Source organism: Anarrhichthys ocellatus, unplaced genomic scaffold, assembly GCF_004355925.1.
Source record: "Anarrhichthys ocellatus isolate YVR2014 unplaced genomic scaffold, GSC_Weel_1.0 scaffold79, whole genome shotgun sequence".
In the NCBI taxonomy this organism is placed as follows: domain Eukaryota; kingdom Metazoa; phylum Chordata; class Actinopteri; order Perciformes; family Anarhichadidae; genus Anarrhichthys; species Anarrhichthys ocellatus.
The window spans coordinates 863,035-888,784 of NW_022280109.1; the positions used below are offsets into that span (position 1 = coordinate 863,035).

At 40.3% G+C, this 25,750-nt stretch overlaps 1 protein-coding gene across 2 annotated transcripts in view; it reads left to right on the forward strand.

The window, feature by feature from the left end:
* The first annotated feature begins 4,739 nt into the window (after positions 1-4,739).
* The window catches only part of rap1gds1 (RAP1, GTP-GDP dissociation stimulator 1), a 30,885-nt gene continuing 9,874 nt past the window's right edge, over positions 4,740-25,750 (forward strand). Inside the window, exons 1-7 of one of the 2 annotated variants that reach the window (XM_031874251.1) lie at positions 4,740-5,101; positions 10,113-10,220; positions 12,974-13,096; positions 14,672-14,797; positions 19,034-19,180; positions 24,470-24,598; positions 25,397-25,522. In XM_031874251.1, coding sequence (XP_031730111.1) covers positions 5,098-5,101; positions 10,113-10,220; positions 12,974-13,096; positions 14,672-14,797; positions 19,034-19,180; positions 24,470-24,598; positions 25,397-25,522 — 763 coding nt within the window. In that variant the 5' untranslated portion in view covers positions 4,740-5,097. The remainder of the gene's footprint in view (positions 5,102-10,112; positions 10,221-12,973; positions 13,097-14,671; positions 14,798-19,033; positions 19,181-24,469; positions 24,599-25,396; positions 25,523-25,750) is intronic. The other variant, XM_031874252.1, reaches the window with a different exon arrangement.

The following is a 25,750-nucleotide window of genomic DNA, read 5'->3' on the forward strand; positions in this document are numbered from 1 at the left end:
GGGAGCGGGGAGCGAGACGGTCTCCTTCTCCCTCTGCCACCCTTCCCCCACACAAGGTGTCTCTGACATTTTCTCCTTTCATGAGTGACATCAGTCTGTGTTGTAAGTAGAATGATGAATTATATCAAACTATAATCATGTTATAGGATGATTCCAAAATGTTCTATGATCTAGTCTGACCTCAACCTGAAGCAGCTCCTCAAGGTAAAACTATTATTAATGTTGTACCTCAGTCTGGATTCCATCAAATGTTTGGTGGTCTTGCTCCTGAAGCTGTACCCAGACAGACTATGTAACTGTATGAAAAGTAACTAAAAGGCTTTACTTTAGGTTTTATTTTATCTGATAATTCCAACCTGATCTTTTTATATTGCTTGCCTCTATAAACTGTTAGACACTGGTGTATAGTAAAAACATTTGGGCTCCATACCTACTGTATGTAGCCCCTATGAGCCCGCTCCTCCTTCAACCCTGTCTCCTGCAAAATGACGTTGCCATACGACCAAACTGCATCCACAATTACGTTTTCAGGGAAACATATTTTCACCCAGATGGTGGTAGTTCTAAATGCGTGGTTAACGTTGTAAATTGAAACAAAACGATACAAAAACACTACTGGTTAAGTAAAACTTAATGATTTGGCTCAAAATAAGTATGTTTATTACGTAATTTAAGTTACAGACGTCAATTAAAATAAGTCAATGCTGACTTGTGGTTTTAGACGGGACACAAACAGCGATCTCCTTGGTAAAAGTCCTGCGTCTATCTACCTCAACACCTATATATGCCAGCGAACAATAATTAGAAACATATTTGTGATACGTCAAAAACCAACCCAGTGTGGCAGTTTTTTCTTTTGCCATTGTACGTTTCTGTAAACCATGAAATAGGAATGATGATGTTGATGCAGATTTATTGTATGGGAAAGTAAGACCAGGCTGTCCATTTTTACCATATCCCAGGGGCGTCGTTAGGCCTATTTTAGGGGGGCTGAAGCCCCCCTAAAATATTTTAATATTTTAATATTTAAAAAAAAAAAAAAAAATTATTTTGGTGATGTCATTAAATTAAACTATTGTTTCTCACATGGACAAGTTATTTATAACTCTAACATGCTACATATGTGCGTGCGTTCTGGTTTGTATGTTTTCTCCCCCTTCAAATTACAATCCAACAGCCTCTCATCATACTGAATGATATAAAGTTGACACTGTCAGGTCCATTCTCCATCCATTGTGTGCGGTCCCTTTAAGAATCAGGATTTGGGAGTGAAGCGGATATGAAAGCTAGTTTATCCGTCTTTCCTTTACAAGCAGGAAAATTATTTCTCTCTTTATTTGAGAAAAGTTCATATTTGTGTTGACAAATTTCACTATGACCCTGAAATTCTGTCTCTTGTGTTATCATATACTGAATGCAAGCAAAACTACAGAGCAAAATCACACTCTTTCTGATTGAACCACTCTATGAACTGTCTGAAACAATGGATATCCACGGCCCCAAATGGGCTCCAAAAAATTTGCCCTTGACGCTGCCCTTGGGGCTAAGCCCCCCCTTTCTTTGAATCCTAGAAACGCCCCTGCCATATCCACTGTATAAATGATTGAGTCAACAAGTAAACACATGCATCTGTAATGGTTATTTGGGCTTGGAACACACTTCAAAATATCTCAGCATATTTTAGCTCTCTTATCCCCCCAAAAACATAATGTCTGCGGAGTGTTCCCTCTGAAGTTTTACAACATTAGGCTATAGAACATTCGTCCCACTCATTGAATATTTATAAGAAGTGGACATAGTCCATGTCTCATCACCCATTGGTTTGTGGACTGTCCTTTTAAGCCCAGAGTTTGACATTTTGGCTGTCGCCATCTTGTTTTTTTGCAGTCAGAAGTGGCACGACGTGGTGGAGCTAAGACATTTTTAGGCAACCAAATAGTTACAATTAACTTTCATGAAGTGAAAACACACTGTGAAAGGGTTAAAGTTCTAAGACAAAAACACAAACAACTCCCAGACCGGACAACGCCATGGGAGTGACCTGTCAATCACTGTGTAGCCCCGCCCTACAGCATACCCTGCTTTATGGTCTGTTTGACTCTAAATGGACCATAATGTACTAAATGAACATCATGCTGTATTGAAGAAGACTTGAAACTAGAGATTGAGACCATAAACTCATGTTTACAATGTTTACTGAGGTAATAAATCAAGAGAGAAGTAGAGTCATTTTCTCATAGACTTCTATACAACCAGAGGAGTCGCCCCCTGGTGGACATTTCTGCATTGGCTTCACTTTCAGACCAAGAGGTTGCCGCCAGCTCCCACTGCAGGTTTGTAGGTCTTCATTTTATGCTGGGCATAAGACAACTCCATCTTACTCTGGCCCCTACACTGAGAAGGGACTACTATATTACTGTATATCATAATAAAAGACAACTGAATAAGTCTTGGAATTTTGTGTTATTTGCAGAATAAGATATAGGTAAATTAGTTGTGCTAGTCCAGTCTGTTGCAACATACTGTAGGTGGTACTGTATTAAGACTGAAAACAAAGGATTAGGTTCTGCTATCACTCTCAAACTGACTGACTGGTCTTAATATAGGGAGTAATGTTAAATAATAACTTACTGCTTAAGCTTTATTTTCATCAGTAATATTTGTAAAAACAATAATAAAATTGATAGAATTACAACAAGTATTACCTTGGAAACATTGAACAAGTATTGTGTACCTGAGCAATATACTGAACCCCCGGCTCCCCGGGCACCTGTCATTGGCAGCCCACTGCTCCCTATATACAGGGATGGGTCAAATGCAGAGGTATATTTCCCCCTTAAAGGGATCAATATAGTATAATCAATAAAAAAAGAAATAAAAAATGTAATTAATAACTTTGTGATGATGAACCGCTGCTTACAGGTATTTATTATGTCACTATACTGCCATCTACCGTACCACCTTGGGACTAGATCATGTGACAAATAGTCTCATGTCTACGTCTACGTTCTCTCTTACTGAGCTCTCAACCCAACCCGACCACCCAAAACTGTGATGTTGGAAACTAATAAAAAATAAAAAATAAAACCTGAAATACTCTCAATGACAATTTTTGTAAAATATTTGTTATATTATATCTGCAAAACATGGTTAAAGTTAGACAACAAAAAAAGGTGGACCTACATTACAAAACCTTAATTGGATTCTGCTTTGCTGTTAAGTGCATCTCACAGTCTTCCTTCAGTAAATGGAAATGGTCACATGACCTACAGTCACATGATGGTTGTGTATGTGTGGAGATGGTAGCCTCTGTGTCCGATCAAAGATGGCCTCTCACATCTCTCAGATGAGAATGTTTCTCTTGTCATCCACTAACTCCTGGTTGATGAAGTCAGATCCTCCACTTAAGCAAAAGTACCAAACTACAGTGTAACATTACTCAATAACAAGTGAAAGTCCTGCTTTTTGAAATCCTATGTAAGTAAGAGTGCAGAAGTATTATCAACTGAATTGACTTACAGTATTTAAAGTAAAAGTACTTGCTTTGCAGAAATTTGGCCTCTGTGACTGATATATTATCATATATTACAATTTGAATACTGATGTATCAATGTGTCAGCACGTTACTGTTGTAGCTGATGAGGTGGAGCTAGTTATAATAATTAGATTTACAGTCAGCAAGTTTAGTCGAGAGGTTCCCAACCTCCAAAAGAGTCACAGGATAAATCTGAGGGGTTGTGATGATTCAATGTGCAATGTGTAGTATCTGGTCACTGCTTCGAACAAATAAGGGGCAACACCACAACAACTACTACTACTACTACTATAACTAACAGCAAAATTCAACCAAACTGCTAAAACTCTGAGAGTCGGGAGTTAATAATAATAATAATAATGCATTTTATTTGTAACGCACTTTTCATTCAGAAAATCTCAGAGTGCCAGGAGGTTGCTAAAAAAGAGAGAAAAGAAAAGGATATGCTGATGATACTAAGCTGTATGTGCCTATAAAGGCGGATGATCATTCCCACATTATTAAATTAGAGGGCTGCTTGTCTTCAGATATTTTCAGATAAAACTGAGATGGTGGTCATTGGCCCTGCTTGACATAGACAGTTTGATCTTTATCTGAAGTAAGGGTCCAAGGACAGAGGGTGTCATATGCTGTATAGATTGTAAATCCCCTTGAGAAACATTTGTGATATTGGCCTATGTATAAAACCTTGTACACTTTATTGACTTGAGTTTATTTCTAAAGTGAGATATTTGCAATTTAAAACTGAACTCGTGGCTTTTTGGTCACATCAGCAGCACTTTAAAGAATGACTTCACACCAATCTTGTCTTTGCTGACCTCCAGTGGTTTAACTTTTCACCTTGATGCAGTGAAGTACAGGTGGACTCCAGGACACTGTGACATCACTGTTGCTTGTGGTTCGAGGTGCAACACAGCACGTTTGTAAAAATAACACAAACTACTACTACTACAGTAGTACTACTAGTACTACTACTACTACTAACTGCACTACTTTTCAGCCTGGCGTTAAATTAATCTTCAAAACAATGGTTCCTAACCTTTCGGTTTTTTTGTTCTTTGGCCATGGTAAATATCCGAATTATTGCTGAGCATCTGGCTTGGGCTTCCAGATAAGTCTCAGGCTGCCATCTACCGGTGATGTGCCATATGACACCTTCAAATACTTTTATTTTGAAGACTCTAACCGGAAATCGTATTCTAAATCCTCGGCTGTGGCATGTCAGACTGAGCCAGTCGTCCAGGGGAGCGCCAGCCACCAGGTCTTGACTGTTGGTGAGAATATGAGAGGAAGTCTCATTGTGTTAACCTGCTAGTCACCCGGTGTACAGGCCACTGTACAGCAGCATCCATCTGAGCACGACTGCCCGACCGGACTGGTGGCTGCTGTTGCTACCTAACTGGCTAGCTAGCTAGCTAACCTCAACCCGCTAACTTCGCCAGTTTAAGGCGGTTTAACGGACAGACGGTGTGTGGAAAGCGGGGCCTCCGGCTAGTACGACTCGGTTTACAGCTGGAGAGCTGAACACCCCTGTTTATTTTCCGAAGCAACATCCTGCTGAGATGGGTGAGTATACCGCTAGCAACCAGAGCACTCTGAGCCGAGTTAGCTGACAAGAACTGTTCTTACCACTTAACGTTAGCTAAACCTTAAAATGGTCATTTAAACGCGTTTAAGCAGTCATGTATGGTTGATGGTTGATTTGTATGTATCATGCAATAATGTCTCCATATCACTGTGATTCCATCTCACCGTATAGCTTTCTGCTTTCTAACTCTAATGTTAGTTAGTCATATGAAAAGCTGACTGTCGCTAAATCATGTATACGTGCGCGTGCTTCGGTCCTCGGGTGGGGTAGCTTCCCTGACACACTCTCCGTGCTCTATCCGCTCTCTGTGGTCCTGATGGTTTTCCATTTGGCAACGCCAGCTCTGACAATATGATGTATTCGCTTGGCCTTCGCTCTTCCTCGCTGTTATTCAGCGGGGATCTGAGATGGCTTCAAGGTCCCAGTGGCCAAATGAATGTGCATCCCCTGAAATAGCAGTGCTGCTGCTGATGTAGCTGGCACTCCTCCATCTCCACAGCTGTTATGCAATAGGATCCAGCAGCCCACTTCGTGTTGCTGTTTGTACTGCACTGCTCTCTAGAATGGAACTGCTTATACTGCTTATTGATCATGGACACTCTGATTACTGATGTTTTTGTAGTGTAGTAGTCACATCTCTGAATACAAATTTACTTTAAAAACATGCTGTATATTCACTTCATATTACCTCTCCATCCATCACATTTATAACCAGTTCCCACATGTGGCACATGTGGGTTATTTGTTTGACAGTGTATGAGGTATTTCATAAGGTCTAATCCTGGGCGTGATCACTCATGTTGTCACTTGATATCAGGCATCTGTCATGGAGGATGGACGTGTGGGTTGTGCAGTGCACAAGCAACCGACAGAAACACCCAGGTCACTGCAACAGTGTCTGCAATCCTTATGCAACTTATCAATGCCTGGTTTGTTGGCACAATGCTGGGACACCAGTTCACACTGCTATTGCAACACTTCTTAGCATTTCAGATGATTAAAATTAATTGTGTTCTTTATTGACGGTCAATGAAATAGACGAGAAAGTAGTGTGTCAGCCTCTAGAGTAATTGGAGTGCGTTCTGGACCAAACCCGACAGGCCAGTCCTAATCAGATTTAGCAGAGAATGTAGACTGGAGGCTGTGAGTACTTATGCAGCCAGAAACGGAGCGTTATAGACCCAGTGAATAAGCATCTCTCTAATAACACATACTGAATTTAAGGAACTTGCTTTATAGGCATTCATCAGCCATTAAGCACATGGTCACCTTAGGATGTTATGAGGAAATAGACAATCTGTAATTAGTTTATTTCACTGATCAATAAGAATAACAGGAAGGATGTCATAGACATGCAGCAGTTGTACATCTTCAGTATCTGTGGTTAACATGGCTGCCAGTGTAGTAGATTGATGACTTGTAGTCCTCTTAATTGAGTAAAGAGAACAAGACCAGTATATAGCTGGACCATGTATGGTCACTGTGTCGTCATCGTGTCAACGCTTGCCTTTTTATTTCAAGATGGACGAGTTCAACATTTTGTTTCTCTCTTTTTATTGAATACAGAAGTTTGTGGAACATGACATAAGTTCATTGCAATACAACTGAGGACACAACTGCCACATATACTGCACATGTTCTAATAAAAGCAAATAATGTTAATTCATTTTTTGGTAATATGTCTCATATGCCTTTTAAAAAGGACGGCCAATTTGTTTTTAAATGCTTAAACAGCAAAAATCAGCATTTGAATAAATACTATTTTGACAGCTCAATAAAATAGTTTTCAAGATATTGAATTTTTCAACCTGAGTGTCATTACACATACAGTTGTGTGAAAAAGTGTTTGCCCCTTTCCTGATTTCTTATTTTTTTGCATGTTTGTCACACTTAAATGTTTCAGATCATCAAACTAATTTAAATATTATACAAATATAACACAAGTAAACACAAAATGCAGTTTTTAAATGAAGGTTTTTATAATTAAGGGGAAAAAAAAATCCAAACCTACATGGCCCTGTGTGAAAAAGTGATTGCCCCCTAAACCTAATAACTGGTTGGGCCACCCTTAGCAGCAACAACTGCAATCAAGCGTTTGCGATAACTGGCAATGAGTCTTTTACAGCGCTGTAGAGGAATTTTGGCCCACTCATCTTTGCAGGATTGTTATAATTCAGCCACATTGGAGGGTTTTCGAGCATGAACCGCCTTTTTAAGGTCATGCCACAGCATCTCAATCGGATTGAGGTCGGGACTTTGACTAGGCCACTCCAAAGTCTTCATTTTGTTGTTCTTAAGCCATTCAGAGGTGGACTTGCTGGTGTGTTTTGGATCATTGTCCTGCTGCAGAACCCAAGTGTGCTTCAGCTTGAGGTCACGAACAGATGGCCGGACATTCTCCTTCAGGATTTTTTGGTAGACAGCAGAATTCATGGTTCCATTTACCACAGCAAGTCTTCCAGGTCCTGAAGCAGCAAAACAGCCCCAGACCATCACACTACCACCACCATATTTTACTGTTGGTATGATGTTCCTTTTCTGAAATGCCGTGTTACTTTTACGCCAGATGTAATGGGACATACACCTTCCAAAAAGTTCAACTTTTGTCTCGTCAGTCCACAGAGTATTTTCCCAAAAGTCTTGGGGATCATCAAGATGTTTTCTGGCAAAACTGAGACGAGCCTTTATGTTCTTTTTGCTCAGCAGTGGTTTTCGTCTTGGAACTCTGCCATGCAGGCCATTTTTGCCCAGTCTCTTTCTTATGGTGGAGTCATGAACACTGACCTTAATTGAGGCAAGTGAGGCCTGCAGTTCTTTGGATGTTGTTCTGGGGTCTTTTGTGACCTCTTGGAGTCGTCGCTGCGCTCTTGGGGTAATTTTGGCCGGCCGGCCACTCCTGGGAAGGTTCACCACTGTTCCATGTTTTCGCCATTTGTGGATAATGGCTCTCACTGTGGTTCGCTGGAGTCCCAAAGCTTTAGAAATGGCTTTGTAACCTTTTCCAGACTGATAGATCTCAATTACTTTGTTTCTCATTTGTTCCTGAATTTCTTTGGATCGCAGCATGATGTCTAGCTTTTGAGGATCTTTTGGTCTACCTCACTTTGTCAGGCAGGTCCTATTTAAGTGATTTCTTGATTGAGAACAGGTGTGGCAGTAATCAGGCCTGGGTGTGGCTAGAGAAATTTAACTCGGCTTTCCAAAGATGTGATAAACCACAGTTAATTTATGTTTTAACAGTGGGGGGGGGCAATCACTTTTTCACACAGGGCCATGTAGGTTTGGATTTTTTTTCCCACTTAATAATAAAAACCTTCATTTAAAAAGTGCATTTTGTGTTTACTTGCGACAATATAATATTTAAATTTGTTTGATGATCTGAAACATGTAAGTGACAAACATGCAAAAAAAATAAGAAATCAGGAAGGGAGTAAACACTTTTTCACACAACTGTGTGTGTGTGTGTGTGTGTGTGTGTGTGTGTGTGTGTACACACACACACACACGTATATCTCTATCTATCTCGGTTATATGTATACCGGTTCAACCGGTATACCGGTTTTAATTTCCCGTACGATATGAATTTTTCATATACCGTCATACCGGTGCACAGCCAAAACAACTTCTGTCGCTCTTCATCAGGCAGCAAAATATATTGTTCGCCGCTGTGAGCGCTACTCCTTCTTCTTCTAGTTTTACGGCAGTTGGCATCCATCTTATTGGTGCATTACCGCCACCTTCTACTCCGGAGTGTGGATCAGACAATGGACTGTGAGTGCTGCGGTCGGAGCTAGTTATTTTAACTGTATTGAGAGGGAACCCAAGTCATGGTTGTAACTTTATAACAACAATTAACAACCTACAACTAACGCTCTAACAGGGCAAAACACCACGACACAACAGTTTGTGACACATAAACAATTTGTAACACTAATAATTGTACATTTATAAAATGTCACTGCCGAACTGCATGCTGGGTAAAGCTAGCTGACAACAGTCTGCTAACAGCTGGGAGAGGCTCTGTCGCTCCAGTAACGTTACATTAAAGAACAGAAAAGAGCGATGTAGGATGAACACAGACTGAACAACAAAAGGTATTTTGGTCAGACACATATGCAACGCTGATTACCGTGTGGTATTTGTTATAAATGTACGTGATAAGAAGCTGTACTTGGAGGGGCTTAGGACCCAGGGGAATGTAGGTGAAGGAAACAGGAAGTGACGGAACGGAAGACACGCCACACAAACAGCTGTTTGCCGCTCGCTGGCCGGTTCTTTTCGGCGTTAATTAATTAATGCTTTAACGCGGAAAAAAAAAATACCATGATATACCGTGAAAATGCCAGAATCTTACAAAATACCGTAATATGCATTTTTGGTCATACCGCCCAGCACTAATTGAGATATTCGTTGTGTTTTTTTTTTTTTTTAACCCCTCAGGATTACAAACATGCATAAAACACACCAAACCTTTTGGGAAAGATGTTTTTATTAAATAACAATACAAACAATACTGTAGAATAACAGAAACCTTAAAAACAAAAGGCTTTAATTAAACCGCAGGACACACTTGTGGCCTAGCTGTGCCGTTCATCTCAAGCAAGAACAGAGAAATGTCTGGCTGAGTCCTCAACGCCATGGAGACGAGCCACGTTGGAGCTCGGGCCCAAAGAGCTGAGTGGAAGCCTGGTTGCTTTACGCACGGGCACTGCCAGAGAGGTGGTGCATAATGGGTGGAGACAAACACCACTGTTTAGGGGCAGGGGGCTGATCGTCGATTAATTGTTATCATCCCTGTTCCTCCTGTTGTGTTTCTGCTGCGCCATGTTTCAGAAAACAAATGAATCCAGGCTCAAGTATCTGGTCAAAGCTAAATGTGTTTTGCAGCCTTCATACCGGCCACACTATGACTGACTTGAACGGTCATAGTGACAGACTTCATGGCTTTCTGTCTCCCAGCCTTTGTTCATTAAGTGTCTCTGTTTTCAGACAACCTCAGTGATGCCCTGGAGAAGCTGAAGCTGGCGTCCACAGACAGCGCCACTGACAGCGTGGAGAGCTGTCTGGACTGCCTGCTGAAAGCACTCTCCAACAACAGTAAGTAGAGCCTGATTTACACCTCCATCACCTCCCTTCTAAGGCTACATCCACACGACTACGTTTCCATTTTAACACGCATATCTTTTGCTGCATGTACACTGAGCGTCACACTAGGCCAGAGTTTTAGAGCAAACAAAGGAGTTAAGAAACGCTGCTGGAGTTTTAAAACTCTGGGGTTACCTCGTAGTGTGGACAGGCACAACTGCATAAGTTTGCGAACGATGACGTAGACACTCGCGTTCGCTACTTGATCTGGTCTTAGCAGTCACGACATGTCCTTTCCTGATTCGCCACGCCATATCACGTGAGCCTTGATTATCGATCGACTACCAGGTTAATTCAACATGGACAACTGATTACAGGCATCGCTCTATACTTGCAGCTGTTGTGCAGTTCAATTCTGCATTTAATAATTCTACTACTGCCGACATGTGGAGGAAGCAGCTGTTGTTGTAGAGATTAGCGAGCGGCGTGTCCAGCGGCGTTATCAGACCTACGGAGCGGACGTCTGAAGTCACGGTTAGCGGCTTTGAGAAGGACAGACACAAAACGGAGGACTTTCCTTTTCTTAATAATGCTTATTTTGTTCTGCACAACTATTGTGAAGTTCACAAAGAAACTGTTAAGGAACAAAAGCATAAATGCTCTCCAGTGCAATAGAGACTTCAACCACCAGCAGAGCAAAGAGTGTGTTTATAGAGGACGATCTTAAGTATCACCTTTTATTATTAAAGACTATAATACTTTTACTTATTTTCTAACTAAGCAGCCAATCTACTTCCTGTTTACACCGGCACCTGCATGCCCAGTGTACGTGAATAGTCATGCGATATTTGTTTTCAGGCGTGCTAGTATGGTTGGAAATCATCATCGTTTTAAAACCCCCATTTCTAACCGAAAACATATTGGTGTGGATGTGGCCTAAGTTTCCCTTAAAAGTCTCTGAAAGTCTGCCCACTCTGGACCTAGTGACATTCCTGTCATATTGTTTGTGTTATTTAAATGTAGGTAAAAGCATCATCTGATTTAAACCCTTAGATTCATTTGGTCAATTCCTCATTTTATAAATTCTATCCAGCCAGCATTAAATTTGACAGTGTCAGAAATGAAACACCAAATTCTGTCTGTGACCATGTGTGACTGCTGGTACGTCAGACGTCTGCAACTCAACCAATCAGAATACGACGTGAAAGGACAATTCACAGGACATGATGATACCACACTGGTGTGTTGAAGTCTGTGCCAATTAAAGTGTTTTGAGCTAAATGCTAAAAACGGCATGCTAGCAGGTGTAATGTTTACCATGTTCACCATCTTAGTTTAGCATGTTAGCATGCTAATAAACAATAAACCCAAAGTACATCTAAGGCTTATGGGAATGTCATTAGTTTTGCAGGTATTTGATCATAAACCAAATTCTTGAACAAAAAGAGGAGAAGTGTTGACCAAAGTTATTGGACCCCATCCTGAGGGGGACACCAATGTCTCAACCACATTTCATGACGTTCCTTCCAATATTTATTGAGCGAGCGACCGACAGACAGACAGACATCCCATCCATGATGGCCAAAGCTCTCAGATATCTGCGTCTACATATCTTTATCACATTCTACCACTGCTATTCAGGCACTGGTTGCACAATCTGACATAAATTACGATAGATATTTTACAGTGTGAAACAGAATGCGACCAAATTTTGTGTCGTGCAATAAACCTGCGAGATCGCTGTTACTGTAAATATACTTGTGATTCCCTCTCCCAGCCCTCCAACCTGTGATCTTTGTGAGCATATACGAGTAGTATAGAAGCAGTGTCTCCATGACATAGCTGGCTTATCAAAGCAATGAAAAAATCATTTTTACACTATCAAAGTATTTTATTCAGTATATGGATATTGGTCACAATTCTTATAAAAAATCACATTTTAAGTGATGTTTGTTCTTTGTTGTTGCAATAAAACTAAAACTGAATAGGTTCATTTCTGTATCAGCTTCCAAAATCCTGTCTGTCTGGCTACATAAGATGTATTATGTTAATGTCCTCTATGCATGTAAGAGTGAGCAAGTTGCACATGAACTCTTAGTGAATGTTTAATGCTCTCACTTTCATTGATAAATATGTAATATTATAGTAATAAGTTAGGTAGTCAGGCTCGAGCAGTTGAACAATTTTCATTTGGCCACTTTAATGTCACATTTTGATATCTTCATCAGCAAACACCTTCAGTTAGAACTTGATATGTCTCTGTACCTTGTGTTTCTGAGAAGCATGCATGAAAGGATAGTTTGGATGTTTTGAAGTGTGGAAAACAGACATGAGAGCAATGTAGTGTACTGCTGTGGACGGAGGCAGCAGCAGAACCTATTTTAAATACCCCAAAAAATCAGTATCAGTTTAAGTGTTTGCTCTGTTAAGAGAGTATTTCCACTGCTCTATCTTTCCGTCAGACGGGGAACTGAACTGAAAGTTAAACTATTCCATGATCTTTTCATAAGCCACGAGATGGACTCCATTGACAAAAACAGTATAGCTAAGGTTGACTTTTGGTTCAGTTCTCGGCGGAAAATATTGAAAGTATAGTGTACACACTGGATTTGTTTAATTGTCTCAAATACATTTAGCTGTTGCCCACTGTAGCTTACACACCGACTATGGAGAAGCACCTCAGACGATCATACAGCCACACTTCCTATTTACTGCCTATTGAATATCCCTTTAATGCAAATTCATTCTCTTTATCTCTCCTGCAGACACCGAGGCCAGTGTGAAGATCCAGGAGATGGGCGTTCTCCCCCTGCTTCCCCCCTTGCTAAGCCCCCAGTCCTCCTGCACCCCTAAAGTAGCCAACATCATAGCTGAGGTGGCCAAAAATGGTGAGGTTCGGTTTCCAAGCCCATCCACCCAGGAACACCCTGACTTTCTGTTCCTCCATTCGTCAGTGTTCAATTTAGAGCCTTCCTCTAGCTCTCATCCTTTTTGTTTTTACATCATAAATACATTACTAGTGAAGACTGGGGGGAGACCATGTCAGTCATGGATATTTCTAGAACATTTCTATGGATTGAAATATTTGAAGACTCGAACAGTAGCATGTTTGATTGACGGGCCATTTCCGAGCTAAACTGTCACCGACTGTGAGGTCATTGTGTAAGGACTCGCATGTTGCATAACTGCAGCGTCGCAGAGCTTCAGTTATCCATAATGCCTCTGTGTGAGCACAGGAGAAGCTTTTAAAGTGGGAAGAAGCCGACGTGAATATAATTAAGGGCGAGAAAAGGTTAAGATAATGAACGGCTTTTTAGCAGCTTGCGAGACTGCAGCTAATGATTAGGCTACTCCCCAGCAGTTTGCAAGCTTGGCAACAACCCGCTGGCATTTATCTGTCACAGCTTCCGGAAATGTCTGCGAGCAAGCCAAGTGGCTGTGGGCTAAAGACAACTCCCCGTGTGTCTGACAGTCTGAACTGACATGATGGTTTAAAGCCGCACCAGGCAAGCTTGAATGTACAAAAACACAAAACACCATCAAAGCAGAGAATCGTGTCTCATCCCCACTCAAAGCCAGATGATGCAACATGATTTCCCAAATGGATATCTGATCACAGTGTGGTGACTAGTGAGAAATCCTTTTCACATACAGGACATGTTAAACTGTCTCTTTGTCAGTGAATCATGGAGTTATCCTCTCGTTCTTTGTGTCCCTCATCCTCTCATGTATCCCTTGATTTAAAGCATTACAGTTTAGTTGTGCAGGTAGCTATCAGGATGCTACGGTTAGGTGGGAAGTATCTTAAGCCTCCTTCTCCACTAACACCCAGTAACATCTGGATTTTGCCTTCTGTAGGAAAGGTTACAGTCTGCATTCATTCCAGTGACTAATAACCAGTAGTCACGCATATTTATTAGCTCTAGCTCCGATTGGCAGTGATGCTGTGCATGTACTGTCTGTTTCTCCAAACTCCATCTACTGTAGTAAGACACCGACTATGGAGAAGTACAATACAAGCGCACTTCAAAACATCCAAACTATCCCTTAAATGTGAAGTGGAGGATTATGGGTGCAACTAGTCACAGCAATGTCACATTTCTCCATCCGTCTTTGATGAGGATACACAAAATAACTTTTGCTTTGATTGAGACTTCTTAAGTAGATTTGGAGCCAACATTTTCTTTTCAATGTTCATGCAAACATAACGATTGTCATGAACAATGTACTAATTGATCATATTAGTTTGGGATCAGTGTCAATTTTTCATGCCATTTTACCTTTCTTTATTTGTTCAAGGCACTGCATGTCTTGATCATGTGATCACTACATGTACTACAGATACTATGAGTAAAGTTATAGGAGACATGTGAGTAATATAGCAGTTTGACGCTCTTAACTTCGCCGAGCACGTTTAACTTGAAGACCGTTTCATACTGACCTGACGCCTCTCCCTCTCTCAGAGTTCATGCGGAGTCCCTGCGTCGAAGCCGGCCTCATCCCTCCTCTAACTCAGCTGTTAAACTCACCCAACCAGGAGGTTCTCCTGCAGACTGGCCGAGCGCTTGGCAACATCTGTTATGACAGCCGTAAGTAGCAGTTTGCTTTACACAGGGAACACTGAATCCCTCATGAGCCTTGACATCACCACCACAGAAAATAAGTCATACAAGTGATTCTGCTTTTGAAAGCCTTGATGTTTAACAATGTGTTTCAGCCGCACACACCTTTAACAGGCTGATAGCTTTGCATTCAGGTTAGTTCTGTTCAGATCTAGTTAACCAGACCCCATTTACACTTGAATTGTAGGGAGTTGATTGGTTGAATTTTCACCAACATCGAAGCAAAGAGTTTGTTTATTTAGAGTGGACAATAACTTAACAATTAGAAAGACAATCGTATCCTGTACACGCAGTATGAGCTCACCGACAACATAAGAAGACGGACACTGAAAAATAAGTAGAACTACAGTCATAATGACAACAACTAAACTAAATCTTGAGACACTGCTCTGAACCTGCTTTTTTTAATGATATTTTAAAAGTAAACACTATTTTATGAAGTAACCTGTTGAGGGAGTGACTTGCATTCATACATCGCTTGTTACACGTTAGAACGTTGAATTGAGTTTGTTCTAGTTTTGGCTAATACTGATTTTTTTTTTGATATCATGTCTAAAAAATCTGGTATGATTCATCAGTTGATAGGAATTTATACCAAAAAATCAGCATCATTAAAATAATAATCTATTTCTCCCTTAGTTTTTGGGGTAGTGACTATATTACCTACCGAGTGGAATGGTGGCACTTTTTATGAATGACCTTAAACCTCGTTTGGCATTTAGTAATTCACCTTGGTGAAGCTTCAAATCTGAACCAGATGTTCTGATGATTATGTCCAGACAGAAGAAATGTTTGTAGATTAGGATTAACTGTACTTTCAAACAGCAGACCCACTTCATATGCATTGCAACTTCCTTCAGCAAATATAGATTTCAAAGTAATCTTTACTAAACTACAGTTAAAATGTGACCTATGCTTCCGTTCAGTGCTTCAAACGTAGCATTTCAGTGTCTTTGCTTTGTTCTTAAGCTGAAACTTACATCATGTAGCTGCTAATAGACAATCATATGACACATCAAACATTTCTAACGGTGCAAATGTGTTCGACATAATGAGCTCCCATTCTAAACCTTCCTAGTACCGGCTCGTTTGCAACTGAAAGGCGTCCAACTGCGTATATAAATGAGGTAACAATATTATTGGACATGGCTAATGGATTCTCTATATTTCTTAATGCAAACAAACTTTGGTTGTTGTGTTTTTGAAGTTGGGATAAAGAGTTTATGGAAAATATAGTTTTGAATTTGAGAACTGTGTGATAACAAAACTACGTTACCATTTGTTTAGTGATGAGCAAACTATAAACTAAAGTATCACAGTTTATATGACAATATTACCGATCTGTGTTCTGTGATTCACATGTGGCACCATCAGTGAATGTAGCAGTGGAAGCTTTGAGTTGTGACCTCAGGGAGGAGCAGCAGATTTAAGCCTAATTTTACAGCCTGCTTTAGAGGCTTTAATCACAGCTGTCAGTTGTGCTGCATAGTTTGTCCTCTTGTTGAAAAGCTGGCGATCAGTGGAATCCGGGGGATGTGACATTTGTTTGAGTGTAGGGGGGCATGGTATTATCAAAGACGCACTGGGAGAGTGTGAAGAAGCAGCTGCCTGTTACCTTAAAGAAACACTCACTCTAATATGCCTCAGTTGCTTTAGTAGATTAGAGAAATCTTCTCAAATCATGTGCAGTTCAACATGATGAAAAGGGGTTCACCTTTGCTGCTACTTTATATGCATACATACATACATACATACATACATACATACATAAATACATGTATACATACATGTATACATATACAATACTCTCACATGAAGTGACATGATCGCTACAAAGTCAAGAGTTGCAACATGTCACATTTTATAACATTGAATTAACTCTCTAAATGGGACAGTACATTACATACAAGAAGATAAATGATTTTACTATGACTTTTTGATTTTTCAAAAACATTTCTTACTTTTTATGACATAAAAAAATGAAGGTATATTCAGACACACTTTTGCAGTACTTTGCAATATTTCCGAACCACCTCAAGGGACCCCTTTCAATGTGAAGGAGCAGCGGTTCTACTCCGAGCCTCTTCCAGATGTCCGAGCCTGCTATCATAGCCTTCTGACTACATCCCACTGCCTTTCTGATCTTCTTCCAACTATGTCTTCGTAGCCTGGACATGATGAATCAAACACATGGAGATAACAGCATTCACTTCTGGACATTTTCTCTGAGAAGGCAGTGTTCCATTTGCTTGTCCACATCAAAGGGATGGGAGAATTTGTGTGATTGCCCGGTGTTCTCTTTCAGTAAGTTCCAAAAATATTCGGATGCAACCCCATGACCATAGGCAAGGCGAATCTAGAGCTTTGCCTTCATGCTCAGCTCACTCTTCACCATGATGGTCCAGAACCAGTGCCAGTGCTGGACGGATTGTCTGTTGAACTCATGTTACCCTCACTCATGAACAGGACCACAGGATACTTGAAGTCCTTCACTTGGGGCATCAACTTGTTCCTAACCTGGAGTAAACACTGTTTTCTGGCAGAGTACTATAGGTGTTGGCTAACTTTTATCCTGTCCCTTCACACTCAAACTGTCCAGATTGGCAAACTCCCATGACGTCCCTGGGTTTCTTGCTAGAGTAAAGCAGGAGAGGTTTCTTCCTTTTTTTTTTTTTTTTTTCCTGTTCAAGATTTTTTTTGTCCAAGGAAACAGGTTTTTTTTTTTTACAATTCATACAACGTAGAACATCCTGATATGTGGGCTGTAAAGAAATATGTAATGGAATAATGTCCACCAGGGGGCTACTCCTCTGGTTGTATAGAAGTCTATGAGAAAATGACTCTAATTCTCGCTTGATTTATTACCTCAGTAAACATTGTAAACATGAGTTTATGGTCTCAATCTCTAGTTTCAAGTCTTCTTCAATACAGCATGATGTTCATTTAGTACATTATGGTCCATTTAGAGTCACACAGACCATAAAGCAGGGGATGCTTTAGGGCGGGGCTACACAGTGATTGACAGGTTGCTACCACGGCGTTGTCCTGTCTGAGAGTAGTCTGTTCACTTCATGAAAATAAATTTGAACCTTTTTGGTTGTTTAAAAACTTGTGTCTCTTCTGGTTGCAAGAAAATCCATGATGGCGATGACCAAAATGCCAAACTTGAGGCTTCAATACTGCAGTCCACAAACCAATATGTGATGTCATAGTGACTACATACACTTCTTAAATACAGTCTATGGAGTAAAGAAGGGATCCACTCCTCCATGACATGGAACAAATCCACATTGCTTCTAATGAGGTTCAACCAGCACCCTGACATAGACTTTTGTCAGAAGGCCATAATCAACTCCACCCAAATGTTTTATGACAATAAGACTGCATTGATTCAATTGACTGATTAGAATAATCAAATAAGAGCACTCTTCTCTTTTAAGTGCTTCTTAAAGGAACAACCATCAGTAAATTCACTCCACAGAGCAAAAAATGTATTATAAAAACTCTATGATCATATACAGTGTGTGTGTATACGTGAGATAATGATCTCAGACTTGTACATTCATTTTCTCATAAACTATAATTATGTGTGTAAAAGTGTGGCGGTTACCAATTACATTAGGTTGCTAATCCAAGCACAACACTAGCTGTAGTTCTGTTCTCTAGTGACTGAAAGTAGCAGGGACACGGAGAACGCTTCCTTATGCAGCTATTCTACCAGACAAAGCCCAAAGGGACAATCACCATTACAGTGCATTTACCGTTTCTCTAAAGAAATGAAAGAAAAACACCAATACAATTGTTCGTAAATTGATATCAAAGGTAAAGTGTACTGGCCTTCAATTCCATTCACAGGTCTTACTCCTTTGAATGCACTGAGGCTTGATTATGCCAAACATATCCATCGTCAGCAGTCTGTTTATTCAAGCTTGTTTTCTTGTTTAAGATTGCCGTTCTATAATTCTGCATTTGTGGATTGTGTTGGTTTTTAATTCTTGGCAGCAATAAAATCATAATTAGTAAACTGCTATAAGTTGCCACACAATTGTGAATGTCTGCTATCCTTAGTTTGCATTCATTTGTATATTTTGTACTGCTTACTTGATATTGCTTTCATATGTATATTTTCAGGTTGTGGTTATTTTTCTTTACTTTTTCCTTTTCTTTGTGGTTGATTCGTGTCCTGGCCTCTTTGTTTTGCAGATGAGGGCAGGAGTGCAGTTGACCTGGCAGGAGGGGCTCAGATAGTAGCTGAACACATTAAATCCCTCTCCCAAAATACTGAGCCGGAAAATGAGAAGCTCTTGACTGTCTTTTGTGGCATGCTGATGAACTATAGCAATGATAATGGTAATGACCATCTTCCCCAAAAACAACTGTTAACTAATCTCAACTAATCAGCGGATGTTCTCTTTCTTATACACAGACGATGTCTCCTCATTCTTTTCTCATAAGACAGTATGGTTGCACTGAACATTCTATGCTTTCCTGTTTTGGACTGACCCCCCTCCTGATCTTTTCTACCATGCTGTCTGTTGCTTTTCCAACTCCATCTCTGAGGTAATCTGCAGTTATTAATATTTGCAGATAGTCAGCTGTTATGGTAGCAGTACCTTTTCTCCCTCTTCTTTGCTCCAGTAAGTTTATTTTGTAAACATAGACTTGGCAAGTAGAACATATTCATTAGGTAGTTCCTCTCCCAGCTTTTTAGCCATGCTAGCAATGTGTCTCTAAGGATGGCAACACAAGTCCACCACTTCGGTGTAGAGTGGATTGCCATTAAATGTTATACAGACATTCCTGGTCTCCAGAGGATGAATTCTAATGACACGCTGACTTTTGGTCTAGCACCACCAGCAGACTAATAGATGACTGACACAAATGATTTACAGACATTCCTGGTCCTCGAAGGATTAAATTGAATTACATTTATTTTGTAAATCGCAAATCAAAGGACTTTGCAATCTGTACAGATCAGTGGCGGGCCGGGCGGTTTATACCTGGGCCTTCAGTGCTGTCCTGCAGCTGAAACACCACCTAATAATCTCATTGTGACGCGCAAGCTACGGTTATTTGTTTCTAGGGGTGTAACATACACGTATTCGTATTAAACCGTTCGGTATGAGGCTTACGAACTGAACAATACGTTTGAATAATACTAGTGCATTTGGAAAATGCAGAAGCTTAAATTTTGGGATATATGTTTTCGGTGGACTGCGCTCACGTAGGAGACAACGGGATGTGTGACCTCTGAACCCGGAACAAAAAAACCAAAACAAAAGGCAGCTGATGCCCCACACTTCTGGGAGGCTACGCTAAACTATCTTAACAAACAATAACTCCGCGCATGACGGTATGCTTCGTAATTAACGGACAATGCATATAGTCCAAATCTATATAATTAACACAATGACAACAACAAACTCACAAGAACCAGTCACATATATTCATATGACAACAAAGCAACAAATCAATCCAGCAGACCTGCAGCGGGACATGCATTCTGCTCCACACTCAAGGGCCATTCAGATATTAGATGTAAAAAAACAAACACTGTTAACTTAAAGACAAACTCCATCCTCCTTTCTCTGTTGACAAAGAGTTTCATCCCACGGTTAAATCCCAACTCACAAATCCTTTTCTCCTCCTTCAGCCATTGAATGTTAAAAAACAAAGCTAGGTTAAACAAAAAAAAAAAAAAAATCTACACCAAGCAAAATGCAAAAAATGTAATTTCTTCGATTTCTTTCAATTTGAACTCTCACTACTCTGACTAAACCTCTGCTGTTAAGTTTCAGTTCACTATAGTCACGTGCTCGCCCACTGACCAATCGCAGCACACGCTGCAGCTCACTGTAGATCTGCACCAGAAAACTGAGCTGCCCGTTAATGCTGACGTACTTGTAGGCCAGCTAGCAGGCTCTGACACGTCAAAGAATACGCCCAACATGTCAAACTAAAGATCTGATTGGTTAAACACTATGACAATCAACAATATCGTCCCCATTCACTTAAAGTGCAAAGGGATTCACTTGTGAGTCTGCAGGCCTCTGCCTCTCTTCTTACCTAGAGACACAGAGGTGAAATCTGATTGGATAAAAGCTCTACTTAAAACAAGCTGCACTGAAAGCAGAGCAACTGAGGAAGACAGTAGCTGTGCAATGAGAAAATAATATAATGGGAAAAATATTTTTATAAATTATAATACATGTAGTGTATTTAAGAAAAATTATAAAATAGCTAGCTATAGCATTGTGATTGTGTTTAGGCCAGCAGAGAAGGCCCTGACGGCCCACCACTGCAGTACAGATGTGACATCCTCTGTCCCGGGACCCTCACATCGGTACAGGAAAAACTCCCCCCAAAAAAACCTTTAGCGGGGAGAAAAGACTAAGAAACCTGAGGGAGAGTAACAGATCCCTCTGCAGGATGGACAGAAGTGTACAGAATGACTGACACCCTGATATTTGGTCTACCTCCACCAGCACACTAATAGATGACTGGCACAATTGTTTTTACAGACATTCCTGGTTACCAGATTATGTATCCTAATGACTTGCCATATAGCTCCGCTATGAGGTTGATGTTTGTGGTTTTAAGTGAAATATCTATATAAAGCCATCACTATTGGATGGATTGCCATGTGTGTAGCGCTTAGCAAATGTTATCATGCTAACATGCTAAACTACGGTGGCGATGTGTTAAACATCAACATGTTAGCGTTGTCACTGTAAAGATGACGTTAGCATTTAGCTCAAAGCCCTGTTGTGCCCAAATACAGCCTGATAGAGCCCCTTGTACGGCTGTAGACTATTAGTCTTGTTCTGATCGTGTGCAGTTATGTCTTTATGCTAAGCTAGGCTAAACACGTTGCTAACTCCTGCTCTGTACTTGACACACAAACGCAAAGTTGTCACTCCTTATCTCGTTCTTTGATCTGACCTATTCCTTGTAGTTGCAGGACCTTTTTAATGAACCTGTCGGGCAACTTATGTAAAATGTTTTAGAAAGACCACGATTGAGTTGAAAGTAAAGGTACACCTCAGGACGAGTATAGATTGAAGTAATTTGACCCAGATTATATGTTCCCATGCTTAAAAAGGTTGCAGTTTATCCTGCAGTTGACATGGTATGCTCTTTACCATATGTCTCTATCTTCATTAAGTATCTGCATTACTTTCTATGGGCTTACTGTGATATTTACTATGACTTTACACGAGAAAGGGGAATTTCCCTTTCACTGTATCTCGGCTTACATCTTTCTGGACTATACTACAGCTTGTGTCTTTGTGACAACAAGGCTTGTTGACCGGAGCAAATGTATGATCTGAAGGATCAGACCTCCTGCCAAGCGTCTTTTGGCACTCGACAATAGTTGGATCTGTTTGGCTGGGGGATGCAAGGTTTTGTGTTACGCTAACAGAATGAATGTGACTTTTTGTGGCTTTCTGCAGCTTTCAGCAGCTTTCAGCATCTATCTGACTCTTCATATCTAGCTAATGTTGAGACAACTCCCCACTTATTAACAACAAATGTAATCAGTAAAAAATAATGGTTAATTTATTCTAGTAGAGCAAAACCAATACTTGCTGATATAGATGTTGCAGTTTAAAACATATATTGGTCAATATTTTATTGAAAGGTGCTACATTTTATACTATACTGTACATACTTTTCAGTAGGCCAACATTTCTGTATTAAAAATCCTTTTTTTTTAAATTGGTCTTAGGTAATATTCAAATTTTATGAGATACAGAATTTTGGGTTTTTATTAGCTGTAAGCCATAATCATCAAAATTAAAAGAAATAAACGCTTGAAATATATCACCCTGTGTGTAATGAATCTATATAATATACAAGTTTCACTTTTTGAATTGAATTACTGAAATAAATGAACTTTTCGATGATATTGTAATTCATTGAGATGCACCTGTATGGCCATACTGATGATTCTATATAAAGCAAATCTATGACCACGATACACTAATACTAATTATCAATCAGGTTTTTACATGTCATTCCAAAATCAAACAGTTATAAGATGTTCTTCTGGGTCACACCAGTGCTATTTTGTACTGGTATAATTTCCCAGAATGCTCATGCTACCTGCCCGTCCCCCTGTTTTGGTTGTCTACTCAAGTCAAGTGCATTTGTGAAACCCATGGTATATTTATTATCTCAAGGCTCATCAAACAGGAAACCGGTGGGATTATATTAACATTAATGTCCGTCTCTGATGACAACACATGTAGCATCTGTTTAAGTGGCTTTTTAACTTCTTACTTTTACATGGATTTAAGGTTTAGCTTGTCCTGCTATTATACGTTCTGATTGACATTCAAGGATCTGAAAAGATCTTTTTGAGTATTGTTCTTGAGACTTTAACTGGACTTGCTTCTTCTCTCATCTCTTCTGCTCATCTTCCCACTCTTATCTTCCTCCACCATCGATTCATTCTCTCTGGTTTTTAACTAAATCTAAAGCCTTTCTTTTTGCTCTCCAGGCACGTTTGATAGCTCTACTACTTTTTGCCATTTGATGGCAAATGCATGTCCACTTCCTGTGGTGTGTAAATTCCAACTACTATTTAATGCACGTTTCACATACAAACCTGCGTTAAATTATAGTTCATCTTTTCAAGGGTTTAAAGGTAGTTGTGATTGATCTGACATGTCAAAAATGTACTTAAAGGTGCTAAATTCGAAATTCAAAGCATTGATAATTGGAGCCCAAGACTAATTTCCCTGCGGGACAATAAAGTGTAACTTATCTTAGCTTAATATAGCAGCAAACAACTATTATCTATGTGAAGGAGTAATCTATCTGAGCAGAGAATGAAGTCAGTCTCCCTCTGCGTGTGCTGTAATCCGAGTTTCTCTGGACTTTGTTTACATAGACTGTCAGATCGCTCAGCACTTCTGTCAAACGGCGGTTACCGCTGACCCATGGCGGCAGAAGCGTAGCGCCCACCCTCTGTCTCCACCTCAGGTTTACACTGTTGGCTTTGTCAGCACTTTTGCAGTTGTTTGCACTGTTAGTGCTGCTGACTGCTAGCCGCCGACTCAAACGTAGCCATGTTGACAGCCATGTGGAGGCAATCCCTCAATCATAGATATGCTCTGAATTTGAATTTAGCCCCTCTATGGGAGGAGTGGCGTTTCGGTGACTTAATTACATTGTCAGTTCCCAGTTTAAATCTGTTCACCGCATGTCACCATGTACTTTTATATATCCTCTGTTGTATTTGAAACTTTTCCACATAAGAGGAATGGTCTGCCGACAGTTATGAGATGGGAGTCAATGGTACAAATGCATATTTTGAACAAACTTATTTTCCTGCTTGCAACCAGGCTAAGCTAACGAGTTTGCTAAATGACTGTTTGCTAAGTGACCGTTGGCATCAATCATTTTTATTGAACTAAATGGTGTATAGTGGTGAACACAAAGCTGGGGGGGTTAAACGGAACAACAGATAGAAAGTAGAGAAAGCTCAGCAGGTTAATTTTGCTCAACCACTTAAGGCTTAAGCAAAAACTCTTAATGTCTCACACTTTCCTCTTGACCGCCTCACCTCTACATCATGTTTAGAACAACAGATCGACTGTCTGTCTTTCTGTATCTTTGTTTTTTTTTTTGCAGATTCCTTGCAAGCTCAGCTGATCAATATGGGGGTGATTCCCACTCTGGTGCAGCTGCTAGGCATTCATTCCCACAACGCAGCCCTGACAGAAATGTGTCTAATTGCCTTTGGGAATTTGGCTGAACTTGGTGAGTATTCCTAAACACCCGTTTAGCCAAGCTAAACACACCCACCAACCATTCCAAAATGGTGAAAAGTATTGTCAACTTCTACCTACACCGCTTAATCTTACAAATTACAGTCATTTCTATACACGTTATTTTGATCTGCCAGAATCTGCTCACCATGGTGAAAACACGCTCACTCAGGCATAGGGGTGCCCCCTGGAACTCTGTTCTAAATGGGAACCGGCTCTAAATAACAACCCGGAGTATTGATGCGGTCCAGAGTTAACGCTTCTGCTGTCGCTACTTTAGAAGTTCTGGAGTGAGATGTCCTCGTCTCAAACCTCCTCTCTCTGTGTCTTTGTCTTTGTGCTTTACTCTGACACACACACACACCGACTGAGTCGGTTTGATCAAAAGAACAGAATAATCAATGAAAGCTAATCACTTAGCTAATAGTTTAGCTGGGAATGTATTTTAAAGATTTTGGAACTTTTTGTACTGCTGCTCAAGAAAGACTTTGTTTACATCCTAGAATAATAAAGCAATGTTGATTCTTTTCTTAATTCATTTTCTTTTCTTCTCACAATATAATCAAAAAGAACCGATAAGAGTATCGATGAGAGTACTGGTATCGTTAAATCCTAAGGATACCCATCCCTAGGGATTTGAGATTCACTGTGACCTGAGTTTTTAGTGTCTGTGAAAGCAGATGACTAATTGTGTTTGAACCATAGTATAATGCACATAAGATGTCCATGAAGGGTAGAGGAGTTCTTCTCATTTATGACATGCCCGTGGTACTCCCCTCTTCCCCTTCAGAGTCCAGCAAAGAGCAGTTTGCCTCCACTAATATTGCTGAGGAGCTGGTGCGTCTTTTCCAGAAGCAGGCAGAGCACGAGAAGAAGGAAATGATTTTTGAGGTTCTGGCTCCACTTGCAGAAAATGGTAATGTGTCAATTTCTTTGATCTTTTTTTAAAATATCACTTAGTTCTACAAGATACCATATCATATAAAATAGTGAGACTGCAGTGTTCTCTCATGTCCTCCTACTCGGTGTGAGTCATGCTTTCCAGACTAGCTGCTATCTGCACAGTCATGGCAGACTGCTCCTGCATTTGCTCTGTCGTGTGTGTGTGTGTGTGTGTGTGTGTGTGTGTGTGTGTGTGTGTGTG